The following is a 21,100-nucleotide window of genomic DNA, read 5'->3' as shown; positions in this document are numbered from 1 at the left end:
TCTGAATGAGTGTTGCTGGACACCTATACCAAGAGAGATATTTCCGGAGAGAGCTTCTACCAAAATATCAACGGTTAAGAAAAAGTATGCAGTTATTATAATAAAAGGAAAACATAAAAATTTTACACGCGTCCCCTTCATGCAAAATGAACCAAGAATGGATGTTTTAATGGTGGGTTTCTTGTGAAATTCACTGTCCATTTTAGACCTTTTCTCAACTCTCTCTCAACTAAGCAGGTAATGGAAGCGTAATTTTTATTAAAGAAGAGTGATTTTGTGTAGGGGTTTTATAATTGGGAAAAGTTTATATAGAGCCCATGCTCTAAACAATCGAACCTACTTCAAAATTTCACTAGAATAGATTGTTTAGATAGTCAAACATCATCAAATTGATTACCTCGACCTCAAAATGTATGGACATGAGAAGAAACGGATTTCAAGTTTCGGATATAATGCATCTTTTAACGCACATTTGACCGTCAATTTTCAAGATTTTCATATTTTCATAGATATGCTTGATCTACACTTATTTTGTAAGCTTAAAATTTAATAATTAAAAATAAAAGTGTATTTCAAGGCTATTACAAAAAATTTCAATATTGAAACCATATTTCTCGATACTATTTGATGGTGGGCTCTAATTTGATTGTTTAGAACCTCGGCTCTGTACAAACCGTACCCTTTATAATAACATAATAAAATAAATTTTAAAAATTATATTAGGGCTATTTGTTTCATCTCAATTTATAAGCATATAATTTTTTTCATTTTGATAAACAATTACAACTAAATACATTTAAAAATTAATTTTAAAAATGCTTTTTAACCCACTAGATCTATCTACATGATTAGATCTATGCCTTAGAAGGCACCTTTTCATTTTTTAAATTTTATAGATGACTTTGCTATTAGGGTGGGGTTTGCATAGAGCCGAGGCTCTAAACAATCAAATTGGAGCCTATCTTAAATAGTATCGAGAAAAGTAGTTCCAATACTGGAAATAGCCTTAAAATATATTTTCATATTTAATTATAAAATTTAAAGTTTAAAAAATACTGTAGATCGAGCAAATCTATGACAACTTGAAAAAATTTTGAGTTGGGCTCAAATTTGATTGTTTAGAGCCTCGGCTCTATATAAACTTTTCCCTTACTATTATTAGATAAACAATGCTAATAAACAAGGAATTAATTGAGCTTCCAAAGGCTTGGATCTTAAAATTCACCAAATGAACAATCTAGATTTATTATTGGAAGAGACTTATCTTGACCATATGTAAAGTGTGAACCAATTGATTGTTGGAATGTCCCTATGCAAAATTTCGGGTGACACGTACTACATGTTGGAAATGTGGCCTATCGGCCCTTTTTCTCCCTGTAATTCTTGTTTTTTTCAATAATAGTGTAAAAGTCATATTGAAGTATATGTGAAATCTCATGTAGTTAACATGAGGCAATGCCATAAGCACTGATTCATTTTTGAGCTTTAATAGGGTGTATCACTGGAGAGAAAAACCCAATATCATTGGAGGGAAAACCCAGTAGTGTGTTTGGATTTCTTGTAAATTGTGAGAATGCTTGGATGATATCCTATTATATGAGTCATTAGTGGACTAATGACATGTTTAGCTCATTTCATAGGATTAACAGTTTGGTGACAACTTTTTAATCTTAATTAGCTGCATTAAAGAGAATTAAGGCAAGAGTTACACTTGGGTCTCAACTCCAATAGACCATGAATGTGAGAGTTACTAAATAAAGGTATTCTCTATAAAAAGAGATTAACCTCTCTAGAAAAGAGAGAGAAAAATAGAAAAGAGGTGAATGAGATTCATCAAAAAAGACTCTCAAGGTTGCTTATCACCAGATGACTAGGTCTATAGGATTTGGTATAGAATCTTATGTCCCTCGTGTTCTTTAAGGACATATCCGAATAAGTTGTTTATCGATTTTATTTATTTATTATTATTATTATTATTTTTGATGGGACTAACAATGGTATCAGAGCGAGGTTTGTAGATTTATGTTTGTAAAAGATGATATCTTTGTAGAAAACAGGTCTACATTAATAATGTGGGATGTGTCCTAATAACAGTTAGAGTATGTTTTATGGATACGAGCCACTGGATTCATTCTTGTCCAATGCATTATCTGTGCATATTATTTTTTACTTACCTTAACAAAACCATGATTGAACGACTGTTAGAGATATCATACAATATTTATATATATTTATTTTCTATGTGATTATTCTTGTATAAATTAGAAATAGACTTGTGTGAACTTATGATTATGCAGACTGCTTAATAGCTAAGTGAGAATTGAGTTCTTGACTTTGAACTGCCAATCTTAAGATCATTTCCATAAAACAAAGGTAGTTATATATGCCAGGGAACAATGGTTGCAGTCAATACATTTTTTAAGACTATATGCCCTGGTAATTCAAGTTCTAAAGCCTAGTCTTTCTTACTTTCAGTGTTATCTAGTTGTTCATGTATATATAAATAAAACATGCAACTCACATTGACAATTCCTTCTCTCATACCTATTAGAAAAAGAAAAAACCATCATTTCTTCTATAGGGGTCATTTGGTTATTCCACTCATGTATGAGTAGTAAGGGATGTCGATAATATAAATCAAGTGTCGGGCACAACAATCCTTCCAGCCTATCATCTTTACATACCTTCAGAGTATTTTATGATCTGGATTTTTGAAGAATATTATAACGGTTAATTTACCCAAATTTTATTACAAAGCTTTTGTGATAAGTTCTTTATTGACTTAAATTAGAATTGGGTAGTTTCCAATTATAAAGGTTTTGTGGTAAGTTCTTTATTGCCTTAAATTAGAATTTAGCAGGTTTCAATTATAAAGCTTTTGTGGTAAGTTCTTTATTGCCTTAAATTAGAATTTGGCAGGTTTCAATTACAAAGCTTTTGTGGTAAGTTCTTTATTGCCTTATATTAGAATTTGACATGTTTCGATTATAAAGTATTTGTAGTAAGTTCTTTATTGCCTTAAATTAGAATTTGGCAGGTTTCAATTACAAAGCTTTTGTGGTAAGTTCTTTATTGCCTTAAATTAGAAATTTGTTGACATTCTATTTTAACTTAATAGCATGAAATAAATGCAAATCAATATGCAATCCTATGTTGAAATTTAAGTTACTCTCTCTCTACATATATATACCCAAAGATACGTAAGTCTTTATCTCTCACTCTTCTTATTTTAAAAATAAATAAACTATAGAAAAAGGTTAGAAGTTATTCCAATTTATTTCCATCATGGGCCCCTAGCAATTATACACATTATGATGAGACATATATTGGTTATCAATTTTATTTAAAGAGATACTTGATTTGAAAATTTTCATGGTGCTCAATGATTATAAATATTTCAAGTTCAACAATATATGTATATTTGTGTTATATTTTGTTTTCTTGCTTTCTACAAAGATTAAGAATATTTTGTTTAGATTGATAATGTTGTTTACTTTTTTAGCCAAGTTGTGACTTACTTTTCGTTTTTTTTTTTTTAATTATTAGTATTCTTTTGTTTATTTATAAAATTAAATATGTACTCATGAGGATGTGATGCTGAGCTATTATTTTTCAATGAGATATAATTATCATTGACATCTTATCATGTTTTGTGTACGTCCAAATGGCATTAAAATATTTAATGATGTATCATGTTAGATTGAATTATCATATTGGTGATAGATGTTCATTATATAATGAGAGTAAATCATCATTTACCAAATTAGGATTGAATTTGTTACCTCTATGATTATCAATGAACATTAAGAAAATGAGAGCAATTACAGATCTAGCATGCTAGACTATATTAGATTAATTTTTGTTATTAATGACAACCACATATTGAGAATAGTGGGAGCCATTATCGAATAGTTTGATAACATCATCGATTTGAAACGTATTGAACATGTCAAAAAGGAATGATATTATATTTCTTTCATTCATTATTGTTAAGGTTGAGACCACTTAAAGATTTCTTTATGTATATAATAATACCAACAACTTTGTCAAATTATTATTGTTTTTATTATTTAGACCTATGATCCGAATTTGAGCTTTGGCTTAAAAACCAGTTGTGGATGACATGTTTAAGAAACAAGTGAAAGCAATAGGCATTTTTTCTCCTGACTAAAAGATATGTTCAACGTGTTGGTGAATTATTGATAAGGTATACGAGAAATCCCATGCAGGTAGTATGAGGCAATGTCATCTATAAAACCATTGAGGCTAAGAAATTCAAATGTGGTGTTTGACCACATTGGTAGGGTATATGTGAAATCCCATGCAAGTAGCATGAGGCAATGCCGTATATATAGTTATTGAGGTCAGGAAATCTAAGTGTGGTGTATGACCATATTGGTAAGGTATATGAAAAATCCCATGTAGGTAGCATGAGGCAATGCCATATACAAAACCATTGAGGCCAAGAAATCTAAGTGTGGTGTTTAACCACATTGGCAAGGTATATGTGAAATTCCATGCAAGTAGCATGAGACAATGCCATATACAAAGTTATTGAGGCCAGGAAATCTAAGTGTGATATATGACCATTCTAGTAAGGTATATGAGAAATCTCATGCAGGTAGCATGAGGCAATGCCATATATAAAACCATTGAGGCCAAAAAATCCAAGTGTGGTGTATGACCACATTAGTAGGGTATATATGAAATCCCATATAGTAAGCATGAGGCAATGCCATGTATAAGGTTGTTGAGGCCAAGAAATCTGAGTGTTGTGTATGACCACATTAGTAGGGTATATGTAAAATTTCATGCAAGTAGCATGGGGTAATGCTATATATAAGGCTGTGGAGGCCAGGAATCTAAAAGTGGTGTGTGACTACACTGGCTGGGTATATAAAAATCCCATGTGGAATGCATGATGACATGTCAAGTACAAGATGTTAAAGGGCCTTCAGGCCAAGTGAGAGTTGTTGGAAATGTGGCCTATCAGACCCTTTTTCTCCCATAAATTCTTTTTTTTCAGTAGTGGTTCAAAAGCTATATTGAAGTATAAGTGAAATCCCATGTGATTAACATGAGGAAATGCCATATACATTGATCCATTTTTGAGCTTTAATAAAATGTATCACTGGAGGGAAAAACCTAGTATCATTGGAGGGAAAACCCAATGGCGTGTTTTGATTCCTTGTAAATTGTGAGAATGCTTGGATGACATCTTATTATATGGGTCATTAGTAGATTAATGACAGATTTAGCTCATTACATATGATTAATAGTTTGGTGACAACTTGTCAATTTTAATTAGCTGCACTTAAGGGAATTAATGCAGGAGTTACACTTGGATCTCAACTCGTATAGACCATGAATGTGAGAGTTACTAAATAAAGGTGTTATCTATAAAAGGAGGTTAACCCCGCTAAAAAAAAATGAGAAGAATAGAAAAGAGGTGAAAGAGATTCCTCAAAGAAGACTCTCAAGGTTGCCTGTCATCGGATGACTTGGTTTATTGGATTTGGTATAGAACCTTTGGTCATTCGTGTGATTTAAGGACAGATCCGAGTAAGTTATTTGTCGATTTTATTTATTTATTATTATTATTTTTGATGGGACTAAAACTACAAGCATGGTTTTCTAAAAGTATAATTTTATTATAGTGCAATGGTTTCACGCAACCGTTATATAGTAATATGATGCAATTACCTTAAGAAACCTTCTTATGGCCATTTGTTTGATCCAAAATTTGAAGTATACACTCTTTTCATTCTAATGAATAATCACAAAGAAAGAAAAAATTGAAAAAACAAAGAAAGAAAAAATTGAAAAAACAAAGAAAGAAAAAATTGAAAAAACAAAGAAAAAATTGAAAACACAACCTAGTATTTTTTTAACTCAATTAACATAAGCCGCTCATTTTGGTGATATGCTTAGATCTATGCCTTAGAAGGATTTTTTCGTTTCCAATTTTTTTGGATGGTTTTATTATCATTAGATGAACAATGTTAAAAAAGGAAAAAATGATTTTGACTTTATAAAGGCTAAGATCTTGAAATTCACATAATGAATGTTCTAGATTCGTTTTTGGAGGGGACTCATTTTAACCATATCTAGGGTTCAAATTGAACGTTTTTCTTTAGAGATTGATTATTGAGATGAAGAGAGTGTGTGTGTACAATTTGGGATTCTACAAATACCATAAACATGGTTTTCTAGAAGTGTCATTGCATTATACTCTAAAACAACCGTTGCATTGGATCATTGCTACATTGACACAATGACAAGCAAACACTAAAAGCGATGAATTACTCAATATTCTACACATTTGCGACTCTTCCAACCTAGGACCATATTTTTTTTTTTTTATAGAGGTAAGGTTTGTACAAGATGTCCACCTTATACTATGCAAGTAAGGCACAATTCGAAATTTTGTGGGAAGATGTAGTTCCAATCTCATAAACCTTATGATACTTGAAGATCTATGTTCAACCTTAATTATGAGATTTCAAATTGTAAAACAATGCAGATCAAACAAATCTACATGCACTTAGAGGTTTTGAAAATAGACAGTCTAAATAACTTGTTATAATATGTGTTATTTTTAGGAAGTAAAAATCTTTTCTTTTTTCAATATATCCATATATCTTGAGGTCGATATGATAAATTAAAAGGTTTTCTAACTTCAGAACATTTTTTTTTATTGGATGTGCACGTCTCACTTCTAGAATACAAAGTTGCAAGCTTATGTTAAAATTTGGAAAAATATCTTCATATCCCTTATTTTTAAATTTCATTTCTTGATAAACTCGGGGTTTCAAAAGATATCGTTTAACCCCTTAGCCACTTTAAACTTATTTTTTAATCTAAACAAATGTGAGAAAGACATGCTCTTTCTATACTCAATCATTTCTTTGTCTATACTTATATACCCCAAACTTATCTCTTTCCCTCTTCCTGTGTCTCTCATACTGTCACGACCCCCCCCCCCCTCCCTGACACTTATCGTACCCTACCGGAGGATGACAGAGTGCAGAATCACGACCTGAAGTCGCGAACATCACTCAGGTGGGAGTGGCTCAATGTGTGTTAGAAATGCGGAATCAAAGCAAACCACGAAAATTAAATAAAACTCATACATCAAGTACTATAAGCTGAATAAATTAAAACCATTAAATTTTCATTCAAACTCCAATATTCTTTATAATATAGTTCAAGGCTTACAAGCCTGACTTTACAATACATCACCCCAAAACGACACAGTGGCCTTGTCACAAGACACCTACTATGCAGAAAGGGATCTCTGACAGGTCTGAAGCTTCAAATGTCTGCGACCACCACTCTGTTGCTCGACTCCCACAGTCAAGGGCTATCACTCTACATAGATGAAAGTAAGCAAAGTGAGCTATAAGCCCACTAAATAGATCACTACCTTTGTATTCCCACCTACATGCATATACATAGTAACATGATCTATGGTTCATCAGAAATCATACTGGTATCACAGAGTAGAGTCGTGCCTTAGAATATAAACACTAATAGTACAAAAAGAGTAAGGTTCGAATACCAAAGCATCGAATATTTTCTGAGATAGCAATTACATCATTACTTATCATAGTTCTAGTTAGACACTCATACAGAATATCTAATTCAAACAGGCAGAAAACAGAATTGTTTACTCCCAAAGTAGAAGCCACATGGATTAGGCTATGCCAATCCTGTAACTTGGGACTTCTACTCTCATTCAGGAGGGATGGCAATAACAAATGGAGGTCCTATTTCATAATGTCCTCACTCACACACACACACACACACACACACACAATCTCTCAGAGCGCTTTGAGGTTTTCGATAGGCTGTGGCATTACACTACCATTGGAGGGCCCAATGCATAGTATCCAGACAATTTGTGCGACCCTCCTTGTTATTGACAGTCACTCTTCGACTCCACTCCTATCCTTGGAGTCGTAGTACAGTATACCCAACTACCAATGGGGGACCCATTGTGTAGTAGTCATGTCACAGATATCGATTTTCAGTATAGCAGAATCACAAATCCAACTACCAATGGAGGACCCATTGCGTAGTGGTCAGAGCACATATAACAGTCTTAATATAACAAAATCAAAGTAGCCACTACCAATGGAGGACCCATTGAGTATCGGTCATGACACATGTAACAGTATTAATATAATAGAATTAGAGTAGCCACTACCAATGGAAGACCCATTACGTAACAATTAGGGCACATATAACAGTTCGTTATAACATAATCACATATATTAATTAGTGCCACCATATCACAGTATCATATTTTCAGTATCACGGTGTCATATATTTTTCTGTAATTTCAGACAGTGACATCCAGCCATAAACATGGCTATAATGCTCTATCCCTTTGAAATTCAGAAATGGTTCCAAAACCAAATTTTCACTAGACACGTGTATCTTTCAAGTGGGGGTGGTTTGAAAGCGTTTGGATCCCGTTTGGCCCTTCAAAAGCTCATTAAAAAGGAGGCATCCCATCTGAAACCTATTGTGTAGTTGGGACAGTGACATGGCCATTTTGTACCATTATAACTTTCAATCCATAAAACATTTTAAAGTGCTTCTAAAACCAAAATTCGAGTAAAAACATGTATCTTTCAAACAAGGGAGTTTAAGAACATTTAGACTCAATTTGGTCATTCAAAAGTTCGTGATAACCCAAGTAATGGTTCTGGATTTTTATGAAATCTGTCCATAATGACATATATTCTCAAATAATTGTATAATTCTCAATTTAAAAAGAAATTCGGAACGTGTTTCAATATGTTATTTCAATCATACTCATAAATATTTCAAATATAAGTGGTTTAAAAGAAAATGGACTCCATTTGGTCAATCAAAATTAGTGAAAACAGAGACATCAGTTCTGCACTTTTACTAAATTTGTTAACATTGACCTACTTGCACATTTTGAAACATAACTCTTCATGCATAAAGAATTTGAGCAAGATTTAAACATAAATATTTTAGTAGACACATATATCTTTCTAATGATAGAGGTTTGCGATCAATTGGACCTCATTTGATAGGTCAAAAATAGATTACAAAAACATAGAACCTCCCTAAATATTATAACACTGTCACATCATTACTCAACCTGACAATCAATTAGATTCTAACTATGCTACTTCTTAACATAAACCTTTATCATTTTCCATTAGATACACAAAAACATATAATCATAGACTTTCCATAAAAAACAAGGAAGAATTGATACTCATTTTGGTCATGCAAAGGCAAGCTAAATTACTGGAATTTACAGTATAACAATGTGCATATGCATCCATTAATCATGCCACTACTTATGAAAATTATCATGCTTGATTCATGTCCAATCCATGCTTAAGGACCTACAAGGTAGATGATCCACTTACCTTAGGTGCATTGTGTCTCCAAATCTTCTCCCACAGTTTCCTCCTTCAAGCTTTTAACAAGGCTCTTCAATGGTGAACAATAGCTAACAAAAGGGGCTCCAAGTTGAAAGGCTCTAGAGAGAGAGAGGGTGAAATGAATGACATGTGGGAGAGGGAGACGCTTATGTACTTCCCTGGCGGGGAGGTGGCAGTCCAAGTGGTGACAAGTGGCAAACACCACAAATGCAACTGGACAAGTGGCATGTGTGGCGGCATGCACTCAGCAGGTGGCATTCACTGTCTATGCACGGGATTGTTATACACGGCACTGCCATGCACGACGGTGCTTCAAACGGTATTGCCCCTCTCTCTTCTGTTCACACACGGCGTTCCTCCCTTCACGCGCGTGTCATTGCCTCTCTCTATTCTCCAAATGGCGTTGCCCCCTTCCTTTGTTCACGCACGACATTCCTCCCTTCACTCGCGCGGTGTTGCCTCTCTCTCTTCTCCAAACGGTGTTGCCCCCTTCCTCTGTTCAAGCGCGGCGTTCCTCCCTTCATGCGCGCGGCGTTGCCTCTCTCTCTCTTCACCAAACGGCGTTGCCCCCTTCCTCTGTTCACCTGCGACGTTCCTCCCTTCATGAGCGCGGCGTTGCCTCTCTCTCTTCTCCAAACGGTGTTGCCCCCTTCCTCGGTCTTCACTGCCGCATGCTTTATCTACACAATCAGACCCTTCCGCGGGGCATGTTTCCATGGCCAGGAAAACTTGGTCCTTACATACGCTTTCTCTCCTCCGGTATTTTCCAAACATCTCTCTCTTCTCCCGATAACCTCTCACCTCCATGAAATCCAACCCAAGCCTTTCTTTCTCTTCACTTATATACCCCAAATTTCTCTTTTTCTCTCTCTTCCTACGTCTCTCACTCTCTCTAGAAACTTGAAGAGAGAGTAGGAGGAGATAGAGTGAGTGGAGAGAGATGGGAAAGATGGAGAGAGAGGGGGTGAGGAGAGAGAAAATTTTGGGAGGATGACTTTTAAAAAAAGCATGCCTTTTTAGATTTGTTTGACCTAAAAAAATAGGTGTAAATTAGCCTAGGGGGTTAGAAGAAATAAAATTTACAATTTTTATGCCCCAAGATATCTTTTAAAACCTTAAGTCTATTGTGAAAAACTAGGGAGTATGGAGATACTTTCCGTTAAAATTTTTCTTTCTATTAATATTTTAAGACAAAATACAAAAGGGATTGTATAGCATTTACCTTTTGTATAAGGAAATCACAATTATTTATAGAAATTTGATGTAGAATCTGATAGATTGAGTGTCATAAAGTTTAGAAAATTTCCTTTTAGACATTGAGCTTGGTCAATAGAATAAATGCAGCAATTTAATTTCACATCCAATGGTACTAGCTTGTGCCAAAGGTAATTGGTCTCATTATAAACTTTTCCAATATAAAAATATAAAAAGCTCAATTATTCATCTCTTATAGATGTATTAATAAATGGGTGTGGTTTAGCGAGGCTCTAAACAATCAAATTAGAGCCCGCCTTCAAATAATGTTGAAAAATATGGTTGCAATATTGGAAAGTTTTGTGATAGCTTTAAATTATATTTTCAACTTTATTTATAGAATTTAAAGCTTCAAAAATAGTATAGATCGAACAAATCTATGAAAACTTGAAAATTTTGAAAATTGACGATCCAAAAATATATTACAAGATGCACTATTTCCAAAACTTAAAATTTATTTTTTTCTCATGTCCATGCATCTTGATGTTGAGATGATCAATTTGATGATATTTGGGCATCAAAACAATATCTTCTAGTGAAATTTTTGAGGTAGACTCTAATTTGATTGTTTAGAGCCTAGGCTCTATATAAACTTTTCCCTTAATAAATTTCTTGTGATAAATTTGGAAAAATAATTAAAAAATGAGTTTGGTGAACATTGAGCAAAAACAAGACTAATATTTTTAGGGGTGTAAGCTAGCCCGGCCAGCTAATCTAGCCGGTCTTATACATGGTCCGCCCCAATTTGATGTGCCCTACGAAAGGGCTTGAACCTAGCTCATGTAGGGTTGGGCCTTCAAGAACCATTAAGCATGCCTAATTCATTTAATTGATGCTATTCTAGCCGTCCATTTATAATAAAAAAAAAACTATATATTTTGTTAGTAGACTACCCATATACAAAATTTTTGTTTCTTGCATAATGTAATTGAATTCCTAATTGACCATAGAAATAAATAGTAAGAAAACGAAGGCAAGATCTATTTAAATTGAGAGAGAGATACGCGTCAGGTTATATTGAAAGGGATTTCATTCATGTAATCTCTTCACGGGACAAATCTCTCTCTCGTGATCTTTGCGCGGGATAAATCAATCTCTCTCCAATCACTCAAAATTGGCTATATGTTTGTATGCAATTCTGACTGCAAATTATTGTCGAAAAGAGAAGGATTAATTATAATTTTGATTATTCAAGTCATACAGAAAACACTTTCTTCAATAGCCATGTCCTGTACAAAGTCGGTTTTGGCAATCAAATGTGTCTCAAAACATAACTGAAAAATGCATGATACACCCATTATTGCTGAGATATCGGATGGCTATGGAGGCATTACATACGCACAATTCACACTCACAAAATTGTCGGATGACAAAATCCTTATTCAAATCTATCTTCATTCTCCACCCTGACGACCACCAGGAAAAGAGAGCATGCTTCTAGAGAGAGAGAAACAGGTCATATTTAACACCACCTCATAAATAATATTGTACTCCGATTGATAGAGAGAGAGAGCTGAGAGACTGTGCATGAATTAGATGAAGTCTGGCTGGCCTGTAGATGTGAGGCAACGATGCCACATTCTACTGTTTGGATCAACCTGCCTCGGAGACGCAATGACTTCGGGTATTGGAAAGTAAACATAATGAGTGTTACATACGCCCACTGTGATGCCACTGAAACCCGCAAATGCACCATGGACCTAACATATCCATGCGCCAAAAAATGTGAATATCATTGTGCCTATCATGAATAATCTTATGAACTCATCCATGTTTTTGAGAGAGAGAGAGAGAGAGAGAGAGAGAGAGCAATTTAAGACATGAAAAACCAATGTACTCCATGGAAAGTAACTAGGTTCAAGGGAGAGGAGATTGAGAACAAAGAGCTTTAGATAGACAGAAGGGAGTATCAATGTATGATGGAATTGAGATAGCACAAACAAAAAAAATGGGTATGTCAGGTGTTTAACGTGCATTGGAATAGGGCATCTTAATCTGGCATTTCAGCTGTTTATCTAAATATGGTGGTAGGGTTGTCCCCATTCTATCAATGGGTTGGAAGATATTTATATTTTGAGATGTCTACACACTTTCAAAATAGTGACATGTTTTGTGGAATCCACTCTCTAATATCATTGTCCAAACCATTAATGTGATGATGACGAGTCGCTATGGCATAGCATTTCCCGAGTCACATGGCTTTGTGGTACATGTGACCTTTAGTAGGGATATCATAGAGAGAGCCAACCCCAACTAATTGGGAAAAGGCTATGATGATGATGAGGAGAGATATCTTAAAAAGACACATCTAATAAGGATTTGTTAATCGGATAGTTGATTGGAGGAGAAAAGAAACGAGACAGACAATTAGAACTATGAAAAAGTGAGTCTCCCATGCTATGATTCATAACATGAAATAGGAAAGCTTATGTCCTAGTTTTCAATGAGAACTGGAAAAGTAATTCACTCACAGCATTTTGGCCGAGAACAGTGCAGAGGATTGCATCAGATGCATTTGCACGACAAGCTCGGATCATATATGTGGGATCAATATACTTGACATCAGCTGGAACATCGATACTCTTGAAATACTTCTTTATCTGCAAAGACAATGCAAGGGCCACGGTCATCCACCAGGACATTGTATGAAGCTTTCAGTCGTGACTCCAGTCACGAAAAATATTTGCATGATTTGGATTTGGGTGTGTGTGTGTGTGTGTGTGTGAGAGAGAGAGAGAGAGAGAGAGAGAGAGAGCAACAAACTAACCTGTTGTTGAAGGTGCACACCAATATCTCCAAGCACAATGTTCCCTGACGCATCTGTGGCATTCGACTTCTGAAGCAGATCCTGAGCAGTGTCATAAAATTTGATCTCAGTCGAGCTTCAATCAGAAAACCCATTACATAAAGTACAGTACTTAGTGCATCATCCTTAAAATTTTCTTTGATAATTTTACTTATAAAGTCGACTAATGATTTGGCTTCATCTTTTAAAAAAGAGATCTAGAAATCTGATAACAGAGACTAAGTGCCTATCTAGAATGATATGATTATGATTCAAGCCAAAAAACACTTACCTGTCCTGCACCTTCAGCCACACAGACCACAGCATTTCCTTTTATTTGTATCAAATGTTGAAGATGCCTCAATACACCTGATGGCCCCTCTACTTTAAACGGTACCTTCACTTGAAACTTAAAACTATTAGTCCCTTTATACCCAATTACAAGGAAACCACCATAGAAAAATGTCAAGCTATACACACCTCGGGAATTAGACAAACATCAATCTGGCCACTAGATAGTGATGCATGCATCGCAATAAAACCACTGCTCCTTCCCATCAATTTGACTAAGCCAATGCCATGATATGCACTATGAGCCTGAAGAAGTAACAGCAACCAGTACAACTAAAATCAGTTGAATTTTTACAAAAACCAAATGGAAACAAGAAGGAACCAAATAAACAACAAACTAGACAACTGATGCTTGACGATGGGAAAAAAGAAGGCATCGGCAATTTACAATATACTAAACTAAAATATACCTCAATATATGCAGAATTGATTGCTCTCTGAGCTTCCTCTACAGCTGTATCGAAACCAAATGTCTTATCCATTAACAAAATATCATTATCTATGGTTTTTGGAACACCAACCACAGCCACTTTCATCTTCCTTTTACGGCACTGTTACAAGGATATAACATTACATAAGCATTTTTGGAGGCCATAAAACAGAGAGAGAGAGAGAGAGAGAGAGAGAGAGAGAGAGAGAGAGAGAGAGAGAGAGAGAGAGAGAGAGAGAGTGACCATACAACAACAAGAGGATGAACAATCATCACTTTATCCAAGGCATTGAAAAGAAAAAGCATGTAGAAAATCATCTTCGTATAGAACTGAAGAGGAACAGGTTGTGTACTTCATTGTGTATCGCATTCGCACCAGTATGTGAGTGAGAGAGAGAGAGAGAGAGAGATAGCGATCATACAAACAACAAAAGGATGAACAATTATCACTTTATCTCAGGCATTGAAAAGAAAAAGCAAGTAGAAAGTCATCTTCTTATAGAACTGAACAGGAACAGGTTGTGTACTTCATTGTGTATCGCATTGGCACCAGCATGTGTTCCATTTCCACCCAATACGAACAGCATGTTGATTCCACGAGCCTACATGACCCAACTAACAAACCGTTAAAAGTCTGATAATCTTGGTGCAACCCGAAGTTGAAAGTCAGCATATAAGAATTCTTTGTGACGAAATTAAATACGTCAACCAATGAAAGCACTGTGCTACACCTGTATGCTATCCACAATCTCACTCGTACTAGCACCCCCTCGTGAAACACCAAGCAAACTTCCACCATTAAGATTGATATTTTGAACCACATGCCTGGAAAGCTGAAAATCAGATGGCAATTTGTCATATGTATTCAAAGATAACTTACTTCAGGAAAGGATCTTCTATATGGGAATACTCCCAAATCTTAAATTGCTTAAAAGAAACAAAGAGAGACTCCCTTACTTGTATTTCGCTCAGGCTCACATCAAAAAATCCTCGATATCCAAACTGGATCCCAACAATCTTCTTAACACCATATATTTCAAGTGTAAATACAATCTGCAAAGCCAAGAAAAGAATCACCTTAAGAATTCCTTTTCATGAACCCAGGAATCTCAACATCTTAACTAGTAAAGCTTTATCCTATTCGCAAAGTTTCAGCAAAGTCACAACTTTAAAAGGAGAACATAAAAACTCTTAGGATGCAATCCATCTCATCTATTCAAGACAAAGCTACCTCCAAGTTTTGGAAGTAAAATTTTGTAGTCCTAAATTTTATTACAGAATGTTAAGCAATGTACACTGCAGTGGGGGAAAAAATAGAGAGCAAGAGAGAGAGAGAGAGAGAGAGAGAGAGAGAGAGAGAGAGAGAGAGAGAGAGAGAGAGAGAGAGAATCACCACCAACCTGTCTAATGACATCATTTAGCCCAGGACATAATCCTCCACAAGTGACAATCCCTGCTTTTACCTCAGTAGGATCAAAGTATATCTGCTTACGTGGCCCAGCACGATGTACCCTATAATAAGAGAGATCAAATCATCATCATCATTAGAACCTTTTCCAAACTATTTGGGGTCGGCTAAGAGAAATATCAAATGCAAATAACAAAAATGAATGGAAAATCTTCCTCTCTCTCTCTCCCTCCCTCCCTCTCATACAAACACACACACACAACACACACATGGGTGTTACTTGTAAATTTGCAACCTCTTACTTTCCCTTCAAATTTCCGAGAACCTCTATCTTTCCTTTTATCTATCTAAAAGCTCATGTGTTATCTGAATGCAATGATAATGCTAAACTAAAGTCATATCCATCTCCCTTTAAATCTCTTTTTTTGCATTTTAAATGTGTATATTTTAAAAAAGTCTATTATGGAGAAGAAATAGGATAAAAAAAAAAAAAGGAACTTCATAAAAAAATTTGATAAAGTCACAAAGGTAAGCAGCTATAAGAAAGTCTTAGAAATGAAATAAAAATGAAAAATTTCAATATATATATATGTAATTTTATTTTTTTTCATGCTAAAGTTAAATTTGTATTTAAGTTACATAATTTAAAATTTATTTTTCCATCTAATTTCTCGGCTAATGCATTGTGCAACACACATGCCATTCGACACAAAGTAAAAATCCCCCAACTCAGGTTGCACTCATTAAAAAACATACCATTGTTCAACCCATGTGCAATTTGGATCTATGCACTCAGCCCCAGCAGATGTTGGTGAAGAGTATTTTATTACCTGTTCCACATGAGTAATTGTGTAGCATGGTATACAAGAATTAGTTCTGTATAAATCTTTTTTAAAAAAGTTAGCAGAAAAAACAGTATGTGATAAGGGAGAGCTCAAATCTAAAGAATTTCTAAATTCTCAAATCAACATGGGGGGCTCAGTCACATGAGTGAAAAACATACACTAGCTCAAGGAATACCAAAAGAAAAAACCTAAGTCACCTCAAGTACAGCTGTTTGCAATCAATCACGGTAGCTTTTGTTCATCATTGTGTTTACCATGATTAACTTTTTGACTCCATATATTAATTATTAAGCTATTGCAAGTAACCTCAGATCAACAACAAAACACTGTCATTGGAAAAGATCACTGTGATGTCTATGAACCTAGAGTTTTCCTCTATAAAATATAAACTAAAAATCACATAGATTGGTTCGACTTGAAATCACTTGTTGTTCATAAGTAGAAGACAATGCATATTATAAATAAGCTATAAGTATTATGCATATAAACAGAATTCAACTATGGACACCACACACATTGGTTGGTTTGCATGCTTTGTAGCAATACAAGCAAATCCTTAACGTAAGCACGAGTGACTTTAGCCACCAGGAAAACCTTTTGAGTCTTTGACAGTTCAACAAATTCAGTATCAAAGTCATGCAAAATTATGTAGAACAAAGTATTAGATCAACAACTTCCTACTCACATACCATGTTGAGCAAAGTCTGATATCCATCTCTTTAGATAAAGCCAATCCAACAATGGACATGGGTAAAATATATCATCATCATCCGAGCCTTATCCCAACTATTTGGGCCGGCTACAAGAATTCCATTCCATCATTCCGCTCTATCAAAGATCAAATCCTAGTCACCATATCTTTTTTCACTACTTCAATCCATATCCTTTGGAGCATTCCCCTTGCCCCTTTAGAGCCTTCCAGTTGGTCCAAATAACTCCTCCTAACTGGTGTTATTTTAAGTCAACACTGCACACGACCAGACCCCCTTAATCTATTTTCCCTTATTTTATCACCTACTGGAGTTACCCCTAAGTTCCCTTGCATGTATCTATTCCGAATTCTATCATTCCTTGCTTTGCCACTCATCCATATCAGCATCCTCATCCCAATTACACTAATTCTATGGATATATTGTTTCATGACCGTCCACCATTCCATGCCATAAAGCATTGATGGTCTTACATCCATCCTATACTTCCCCTCCAATTTCATTTGTATGTGAAGATCACATAAGACTCTAGAAGCGCATCTCCACTTTGCCCACCAAGCTCTAACTCTATGAGCAACGTCTTACTCAATCTCTCATTCTCATGAATTATCAACCCAAGATATCGAAAATAATCTCTTTTAGGTACTTATTCGCCATTGATCTTGACTAATAACTCATTTTGCTCCTATTATTACTAAACTTGCATTCCATATATTCTATCTTATTCTGGCTAATTTTAAAACTTTTAGATTCTAAAGCATCCCTCCAAAGTTCTAACTTTGCATTTATGCCATCTCTAGCCTCATCAACCAACTATATCATCCACAAACAATATACACTATGGGACCTCATCCTGTAGATGCCTGGTCAAACTCATCCATAATCAAAGCAAAGAGACATGGGTAAACTATATCCTATATTAAAATTATCAAAAAGAAAAATATCAAATACCACTCATTTCATCAAGAATCATGAAACTCTTAATGCTAGTCAAATTCATTCAAAGATCATACCTTGAGGAGGGCTCTATCATCATCATTCACATATCCATCTGAGTATTCATCAAACACGTGGATGCCACGAGCTGAAATGTTTCTGTAATATTAATAATCTTCTATCAGACAAAGCATGTTCACGAAAGAAACATTCGAGTTTGAAATAGTAAACATTGTCTATTTCAAATACCAGTAAAAAGCTGAAATCAAATGAGTCACAAGCAAGTCCAGAAATATTGTGTGACATGATGACAGTACCACCAGTCCAATAAATACAAAAAGGCCAAAGGAAAAAAAAGGAAAGACATGAAGGATCACCCGTTTTTGTGAGAAAAAGTAGTTGGCTTCGGCTTTATGTCAAAGATGTCTCGTAAATGAGGTAAACTAAATCTCTTTTCAAACTCATCTTCATATTTTTTCTTCCAATTTGGGTCCTCTAAATCGAGTTTTGGTTTTGTAACAGCTCCATCTTCCACCGATAAAGACCAGCTTTTCATGGACCTTGTAATCGCATGAATTTTAGGAGTCTTCAAATTGTTCAAATGAGTATTTTGATCCAGATGGACATGGTTTCTCTTTAGTTTACTAAGACTAACTCCAGAGATTGATGGAATTGTGGCCATTCCTTGAATTTCCAGAAATTTGATTGCAAAATAAAGCTCAACCTATGGATGGGAATGCCTAATCTCCAACCTGTGATCCACAATTGTAGAAGTAATGATGAGTCCACAGTAAGTCAAAAAGAAAATTAAAAATTATTAACTGATGAGCAGCATATCAAGCTTAATATTTTCAAAGCACCATTACTGCCCTGCTCTATGATGATTATATCTAGTGAATCTTACAATTAAAGCCAAACGATATAAAATAATAATGAATAATAGGATGAGATCACAGTTTTATCAGATCTCCAGAAACATTTGGAACTAAATTTTGCATGAGAAGTTACACGTTTGTAGAAAAATGATCTTGAAGATGAAATGAAATTTGTGAATGCCAAAATTCCAAGTTGAGGCAATTTCTGCTATGTTTCATTCATCTCTTATCAAGGACTTTAACCATGTAAATTATATCAAATTTATAAGTCCAGAAACAACTCTTCACCTTAGATGATAAATAATGAGAACAGAAGTCAAACTATTTGACTATGAACTAAGTTGCAATGTAATTAAGACAGTTTTCAAAGATATATTTACTTTGCAAGTAATGAAGATTTTTCACAATAATCATAATGCAGCCCTATAAATCAATCAAAATATTCAGTATAACTAGCCGTTACAACCTACTGTAGAATAATAAACGTGTCACTTAATTACAAAAAAAAGAAGAAGAGATTTTGTTCCCAAATCTAGTTTTCCAAGGGATTCCCTATTAAATTGTCACCAGCGCCTCCCATAAATACATTAGAAGTTTCAAGAAACTAATATACAGTTTGTTAACTCTTTTTATGAGTAGGGTATACGTTTCTCTTTTCGGATTGTTAAATATTCCTAATTGATTGTGCAAAAGAAATATATATGTAACAAGGAGTGCAAAAACAAAGCAGGAGATTGTGAAGGAGAGGGAGATATACAAATTGTGTGGAGGTAAAGACTTTACAAAAGAAATGGTTGAGTTAGGGGATAATACAGATTATATGGGGGTTTGAGCATTGGAGATATATGATTGTTTTGCCCATTTTCAAACTAGCAACTAATGTATACTTTATTTATTTGTACGTGAAACAATTTATAATAAAACTTTCTTCTCCTAGAAGGTTACTGATTAAAGTTTCAGATTTTAACTGCTGATGTTGTGATCTAACCAGACTTTCATGGTAGACTTATGCTCTGCTACAGTGTTGTAAAACAAGGGAGCGGGTCCAGGCTCACAAGGGTCTTTAGCGCCAGTAAGGACCGACAGACTCGGTGAGTCAATCAGATACTCTGCTGAGCTCAAACAAAAAAATAAAATAAAGAATATTGGGAATCAACCAGATTTAGCCAGTTCCCATGGGTTTGGTTCCAGACTAGGCAGCCTGCCAAGTAAATCAGCAGAGTCAGAGATGGACTCGCGAGCTTTGCCACACCGCTCTGCTAAAAGGCAACTTATTTCTATGGACTAGCTTACAAAGTAAGCCTTCATTTAACTGTATCTGAAGTCTGATGTCAAGGCAAGTATGACTAAAATTCAATTATCTAATCATGGATCTAAGATAAAGTGCTAAATTTGAGCCTGATTTCTTTCCAACATATAACTAACTAGTAATTGTCTGCAAAATTAAGTTCATGATACTGTATTGAGTGAAAAATAGGCTTTCATCCAAAATTTGAGGGCATAGCTACGGTACTCCAAAAGAGAGCAAGTTAGACCAAACCATGGACAAAAATTACTGAATCTAAAGCAGAAGTTCTACTGCAAAGCTATTTAATCAGACTACCCAAAACATAAATTTAATTATGAATGGACCAAAAAATTTATATGAAATCTAAACTCCACATGAATTTGAGTATTTACATAAACTTGACCAAAAATTTTAAACACGATACAATATACAATCAGTCATGAAGGTTACTTTTAGAAAGTAGAGAAAGGAATCCCTGAGATTGAAGTCAAACAATTAACTCTAGTTTAAACAATGATTTTGATCACAGAGCCATAGCTATCAGCTGAAAACCTTGAACTAAACCAGCATTTGTCAAAAAAAAAGACTCTATTAACAATCTTGATCAAGAAGCAGGCGAATCAGTTTTGATTGATTAGTTCTTCACGACAACAACTCTACATACCAAGCTCGAATCCTACATGAATGAGAGACTAAAATAAAAATTTAAACACAGAATTACATGAAAATTTAACCACCTACTGGTAAATCTCTCTCTCCAACATAACTTTATCAAGAGGAATTAAAC

General features: G+C 34.8%; 1 protein-coding gene and 1 long non-coding RNA gene across 7 annotated transcripts; both read right to left on the bottom strand.

Moving 5' to 3' along the window:
• Window positions 1-7,153: 7,153 nt before the first annotated feature.
• Window positions 7,154-10,419, bottom strand: LOC148782638 (uncharacterized). Its single transcript, XR_016055073.1, has 2 exons — window positions 9,417-10,419; window positions 7,154-7,371 (listed from the first exon to the last, which is right to left on the bottom strand). It is a non-coding gene; the product is annotated as an uncharacterized LOC148782638 (long non-coding RNA).
• A 1,418-nt stretch (window positions 10,420-11,837) lies between these two features.
• Window positions 11,838-18,902, bottom strand: PFK5 (phosphofructokinase 5). Of its 6 annotated transcripts, none has more exons than XR_016055072.1 (13): window positions 18,528-18,902; window positions 18,228-18,309; window positions 16,416-16,489; window positions 15,652-15,763; window positions 15,209-15,304; window positions 14,983-15,084; window positions 14,674-14,853; window positions 14,232-14,372; window positions 13,951-14,067; window positions 13,763-13,872; window positions 13,453-13,533; window positions 13,157-13,285; window positions 11,838-12,385 (listed from the first exon to the last, which is right to left on the bottom strand). XR_016055072.1 is itself a non-coding variant. In XM_088866101.1 (13 exons), exons 7-13 carry the CDS (start codon window positions 14,567-14,569, stop codon window positions 12,218-12,220), a joined length of 810 nt encoding a protein of 269 aa, XP_088722227.1. In that variant the 5' UTR covers window positions 14,570-14,853; window positions 14,983-15,084; window positions 15,209-15,304; window positions 15,652-15,763; window positions 16,416-16,489; window positions 18,228-18,309; window positions 18,528-18,902; the 3' UTR covers window positions 11,838-12,217. The 6 variants fall into 6 exon arrangements, 3 of the variants coding, with proteins under 3 accessions (XP_088722227.1, XP_020522215.1, XP_088722226.1); XR_016055071.1 differs by having other exon boundaries at window positions 13,763-13,867; XR_016055070.1 differs by having other exon boundaries at window positions 14,779-14,853.
• Window positions 18,903-21,100: the final 2,198 nt, after the last annotated feature.

The sequence above is a fragment of the Amborella trichopoda genome, chromosome 4, assembly GCF_054954075.1.
Source record: "Amborella trichopoda isolate Santa Cruz 75 chromosome 4, AtrichopodaSantaCruz75HAP2 v2.0, whole genome shotgun sequence".
Classification (NCBI taxonomy): domain Eukaryota; kingdom Viridiplantae; phylum Streptophyta; class Magnoliopsida; order Amborellales; family Amborellaceae; genus Amborella; species Amborella trichopoda.
The sequence above is the reverse complement of the archived record's forward strand: the minus strand, read 5'-3'. Positions and strand labels throughout refer to the sequence as shown.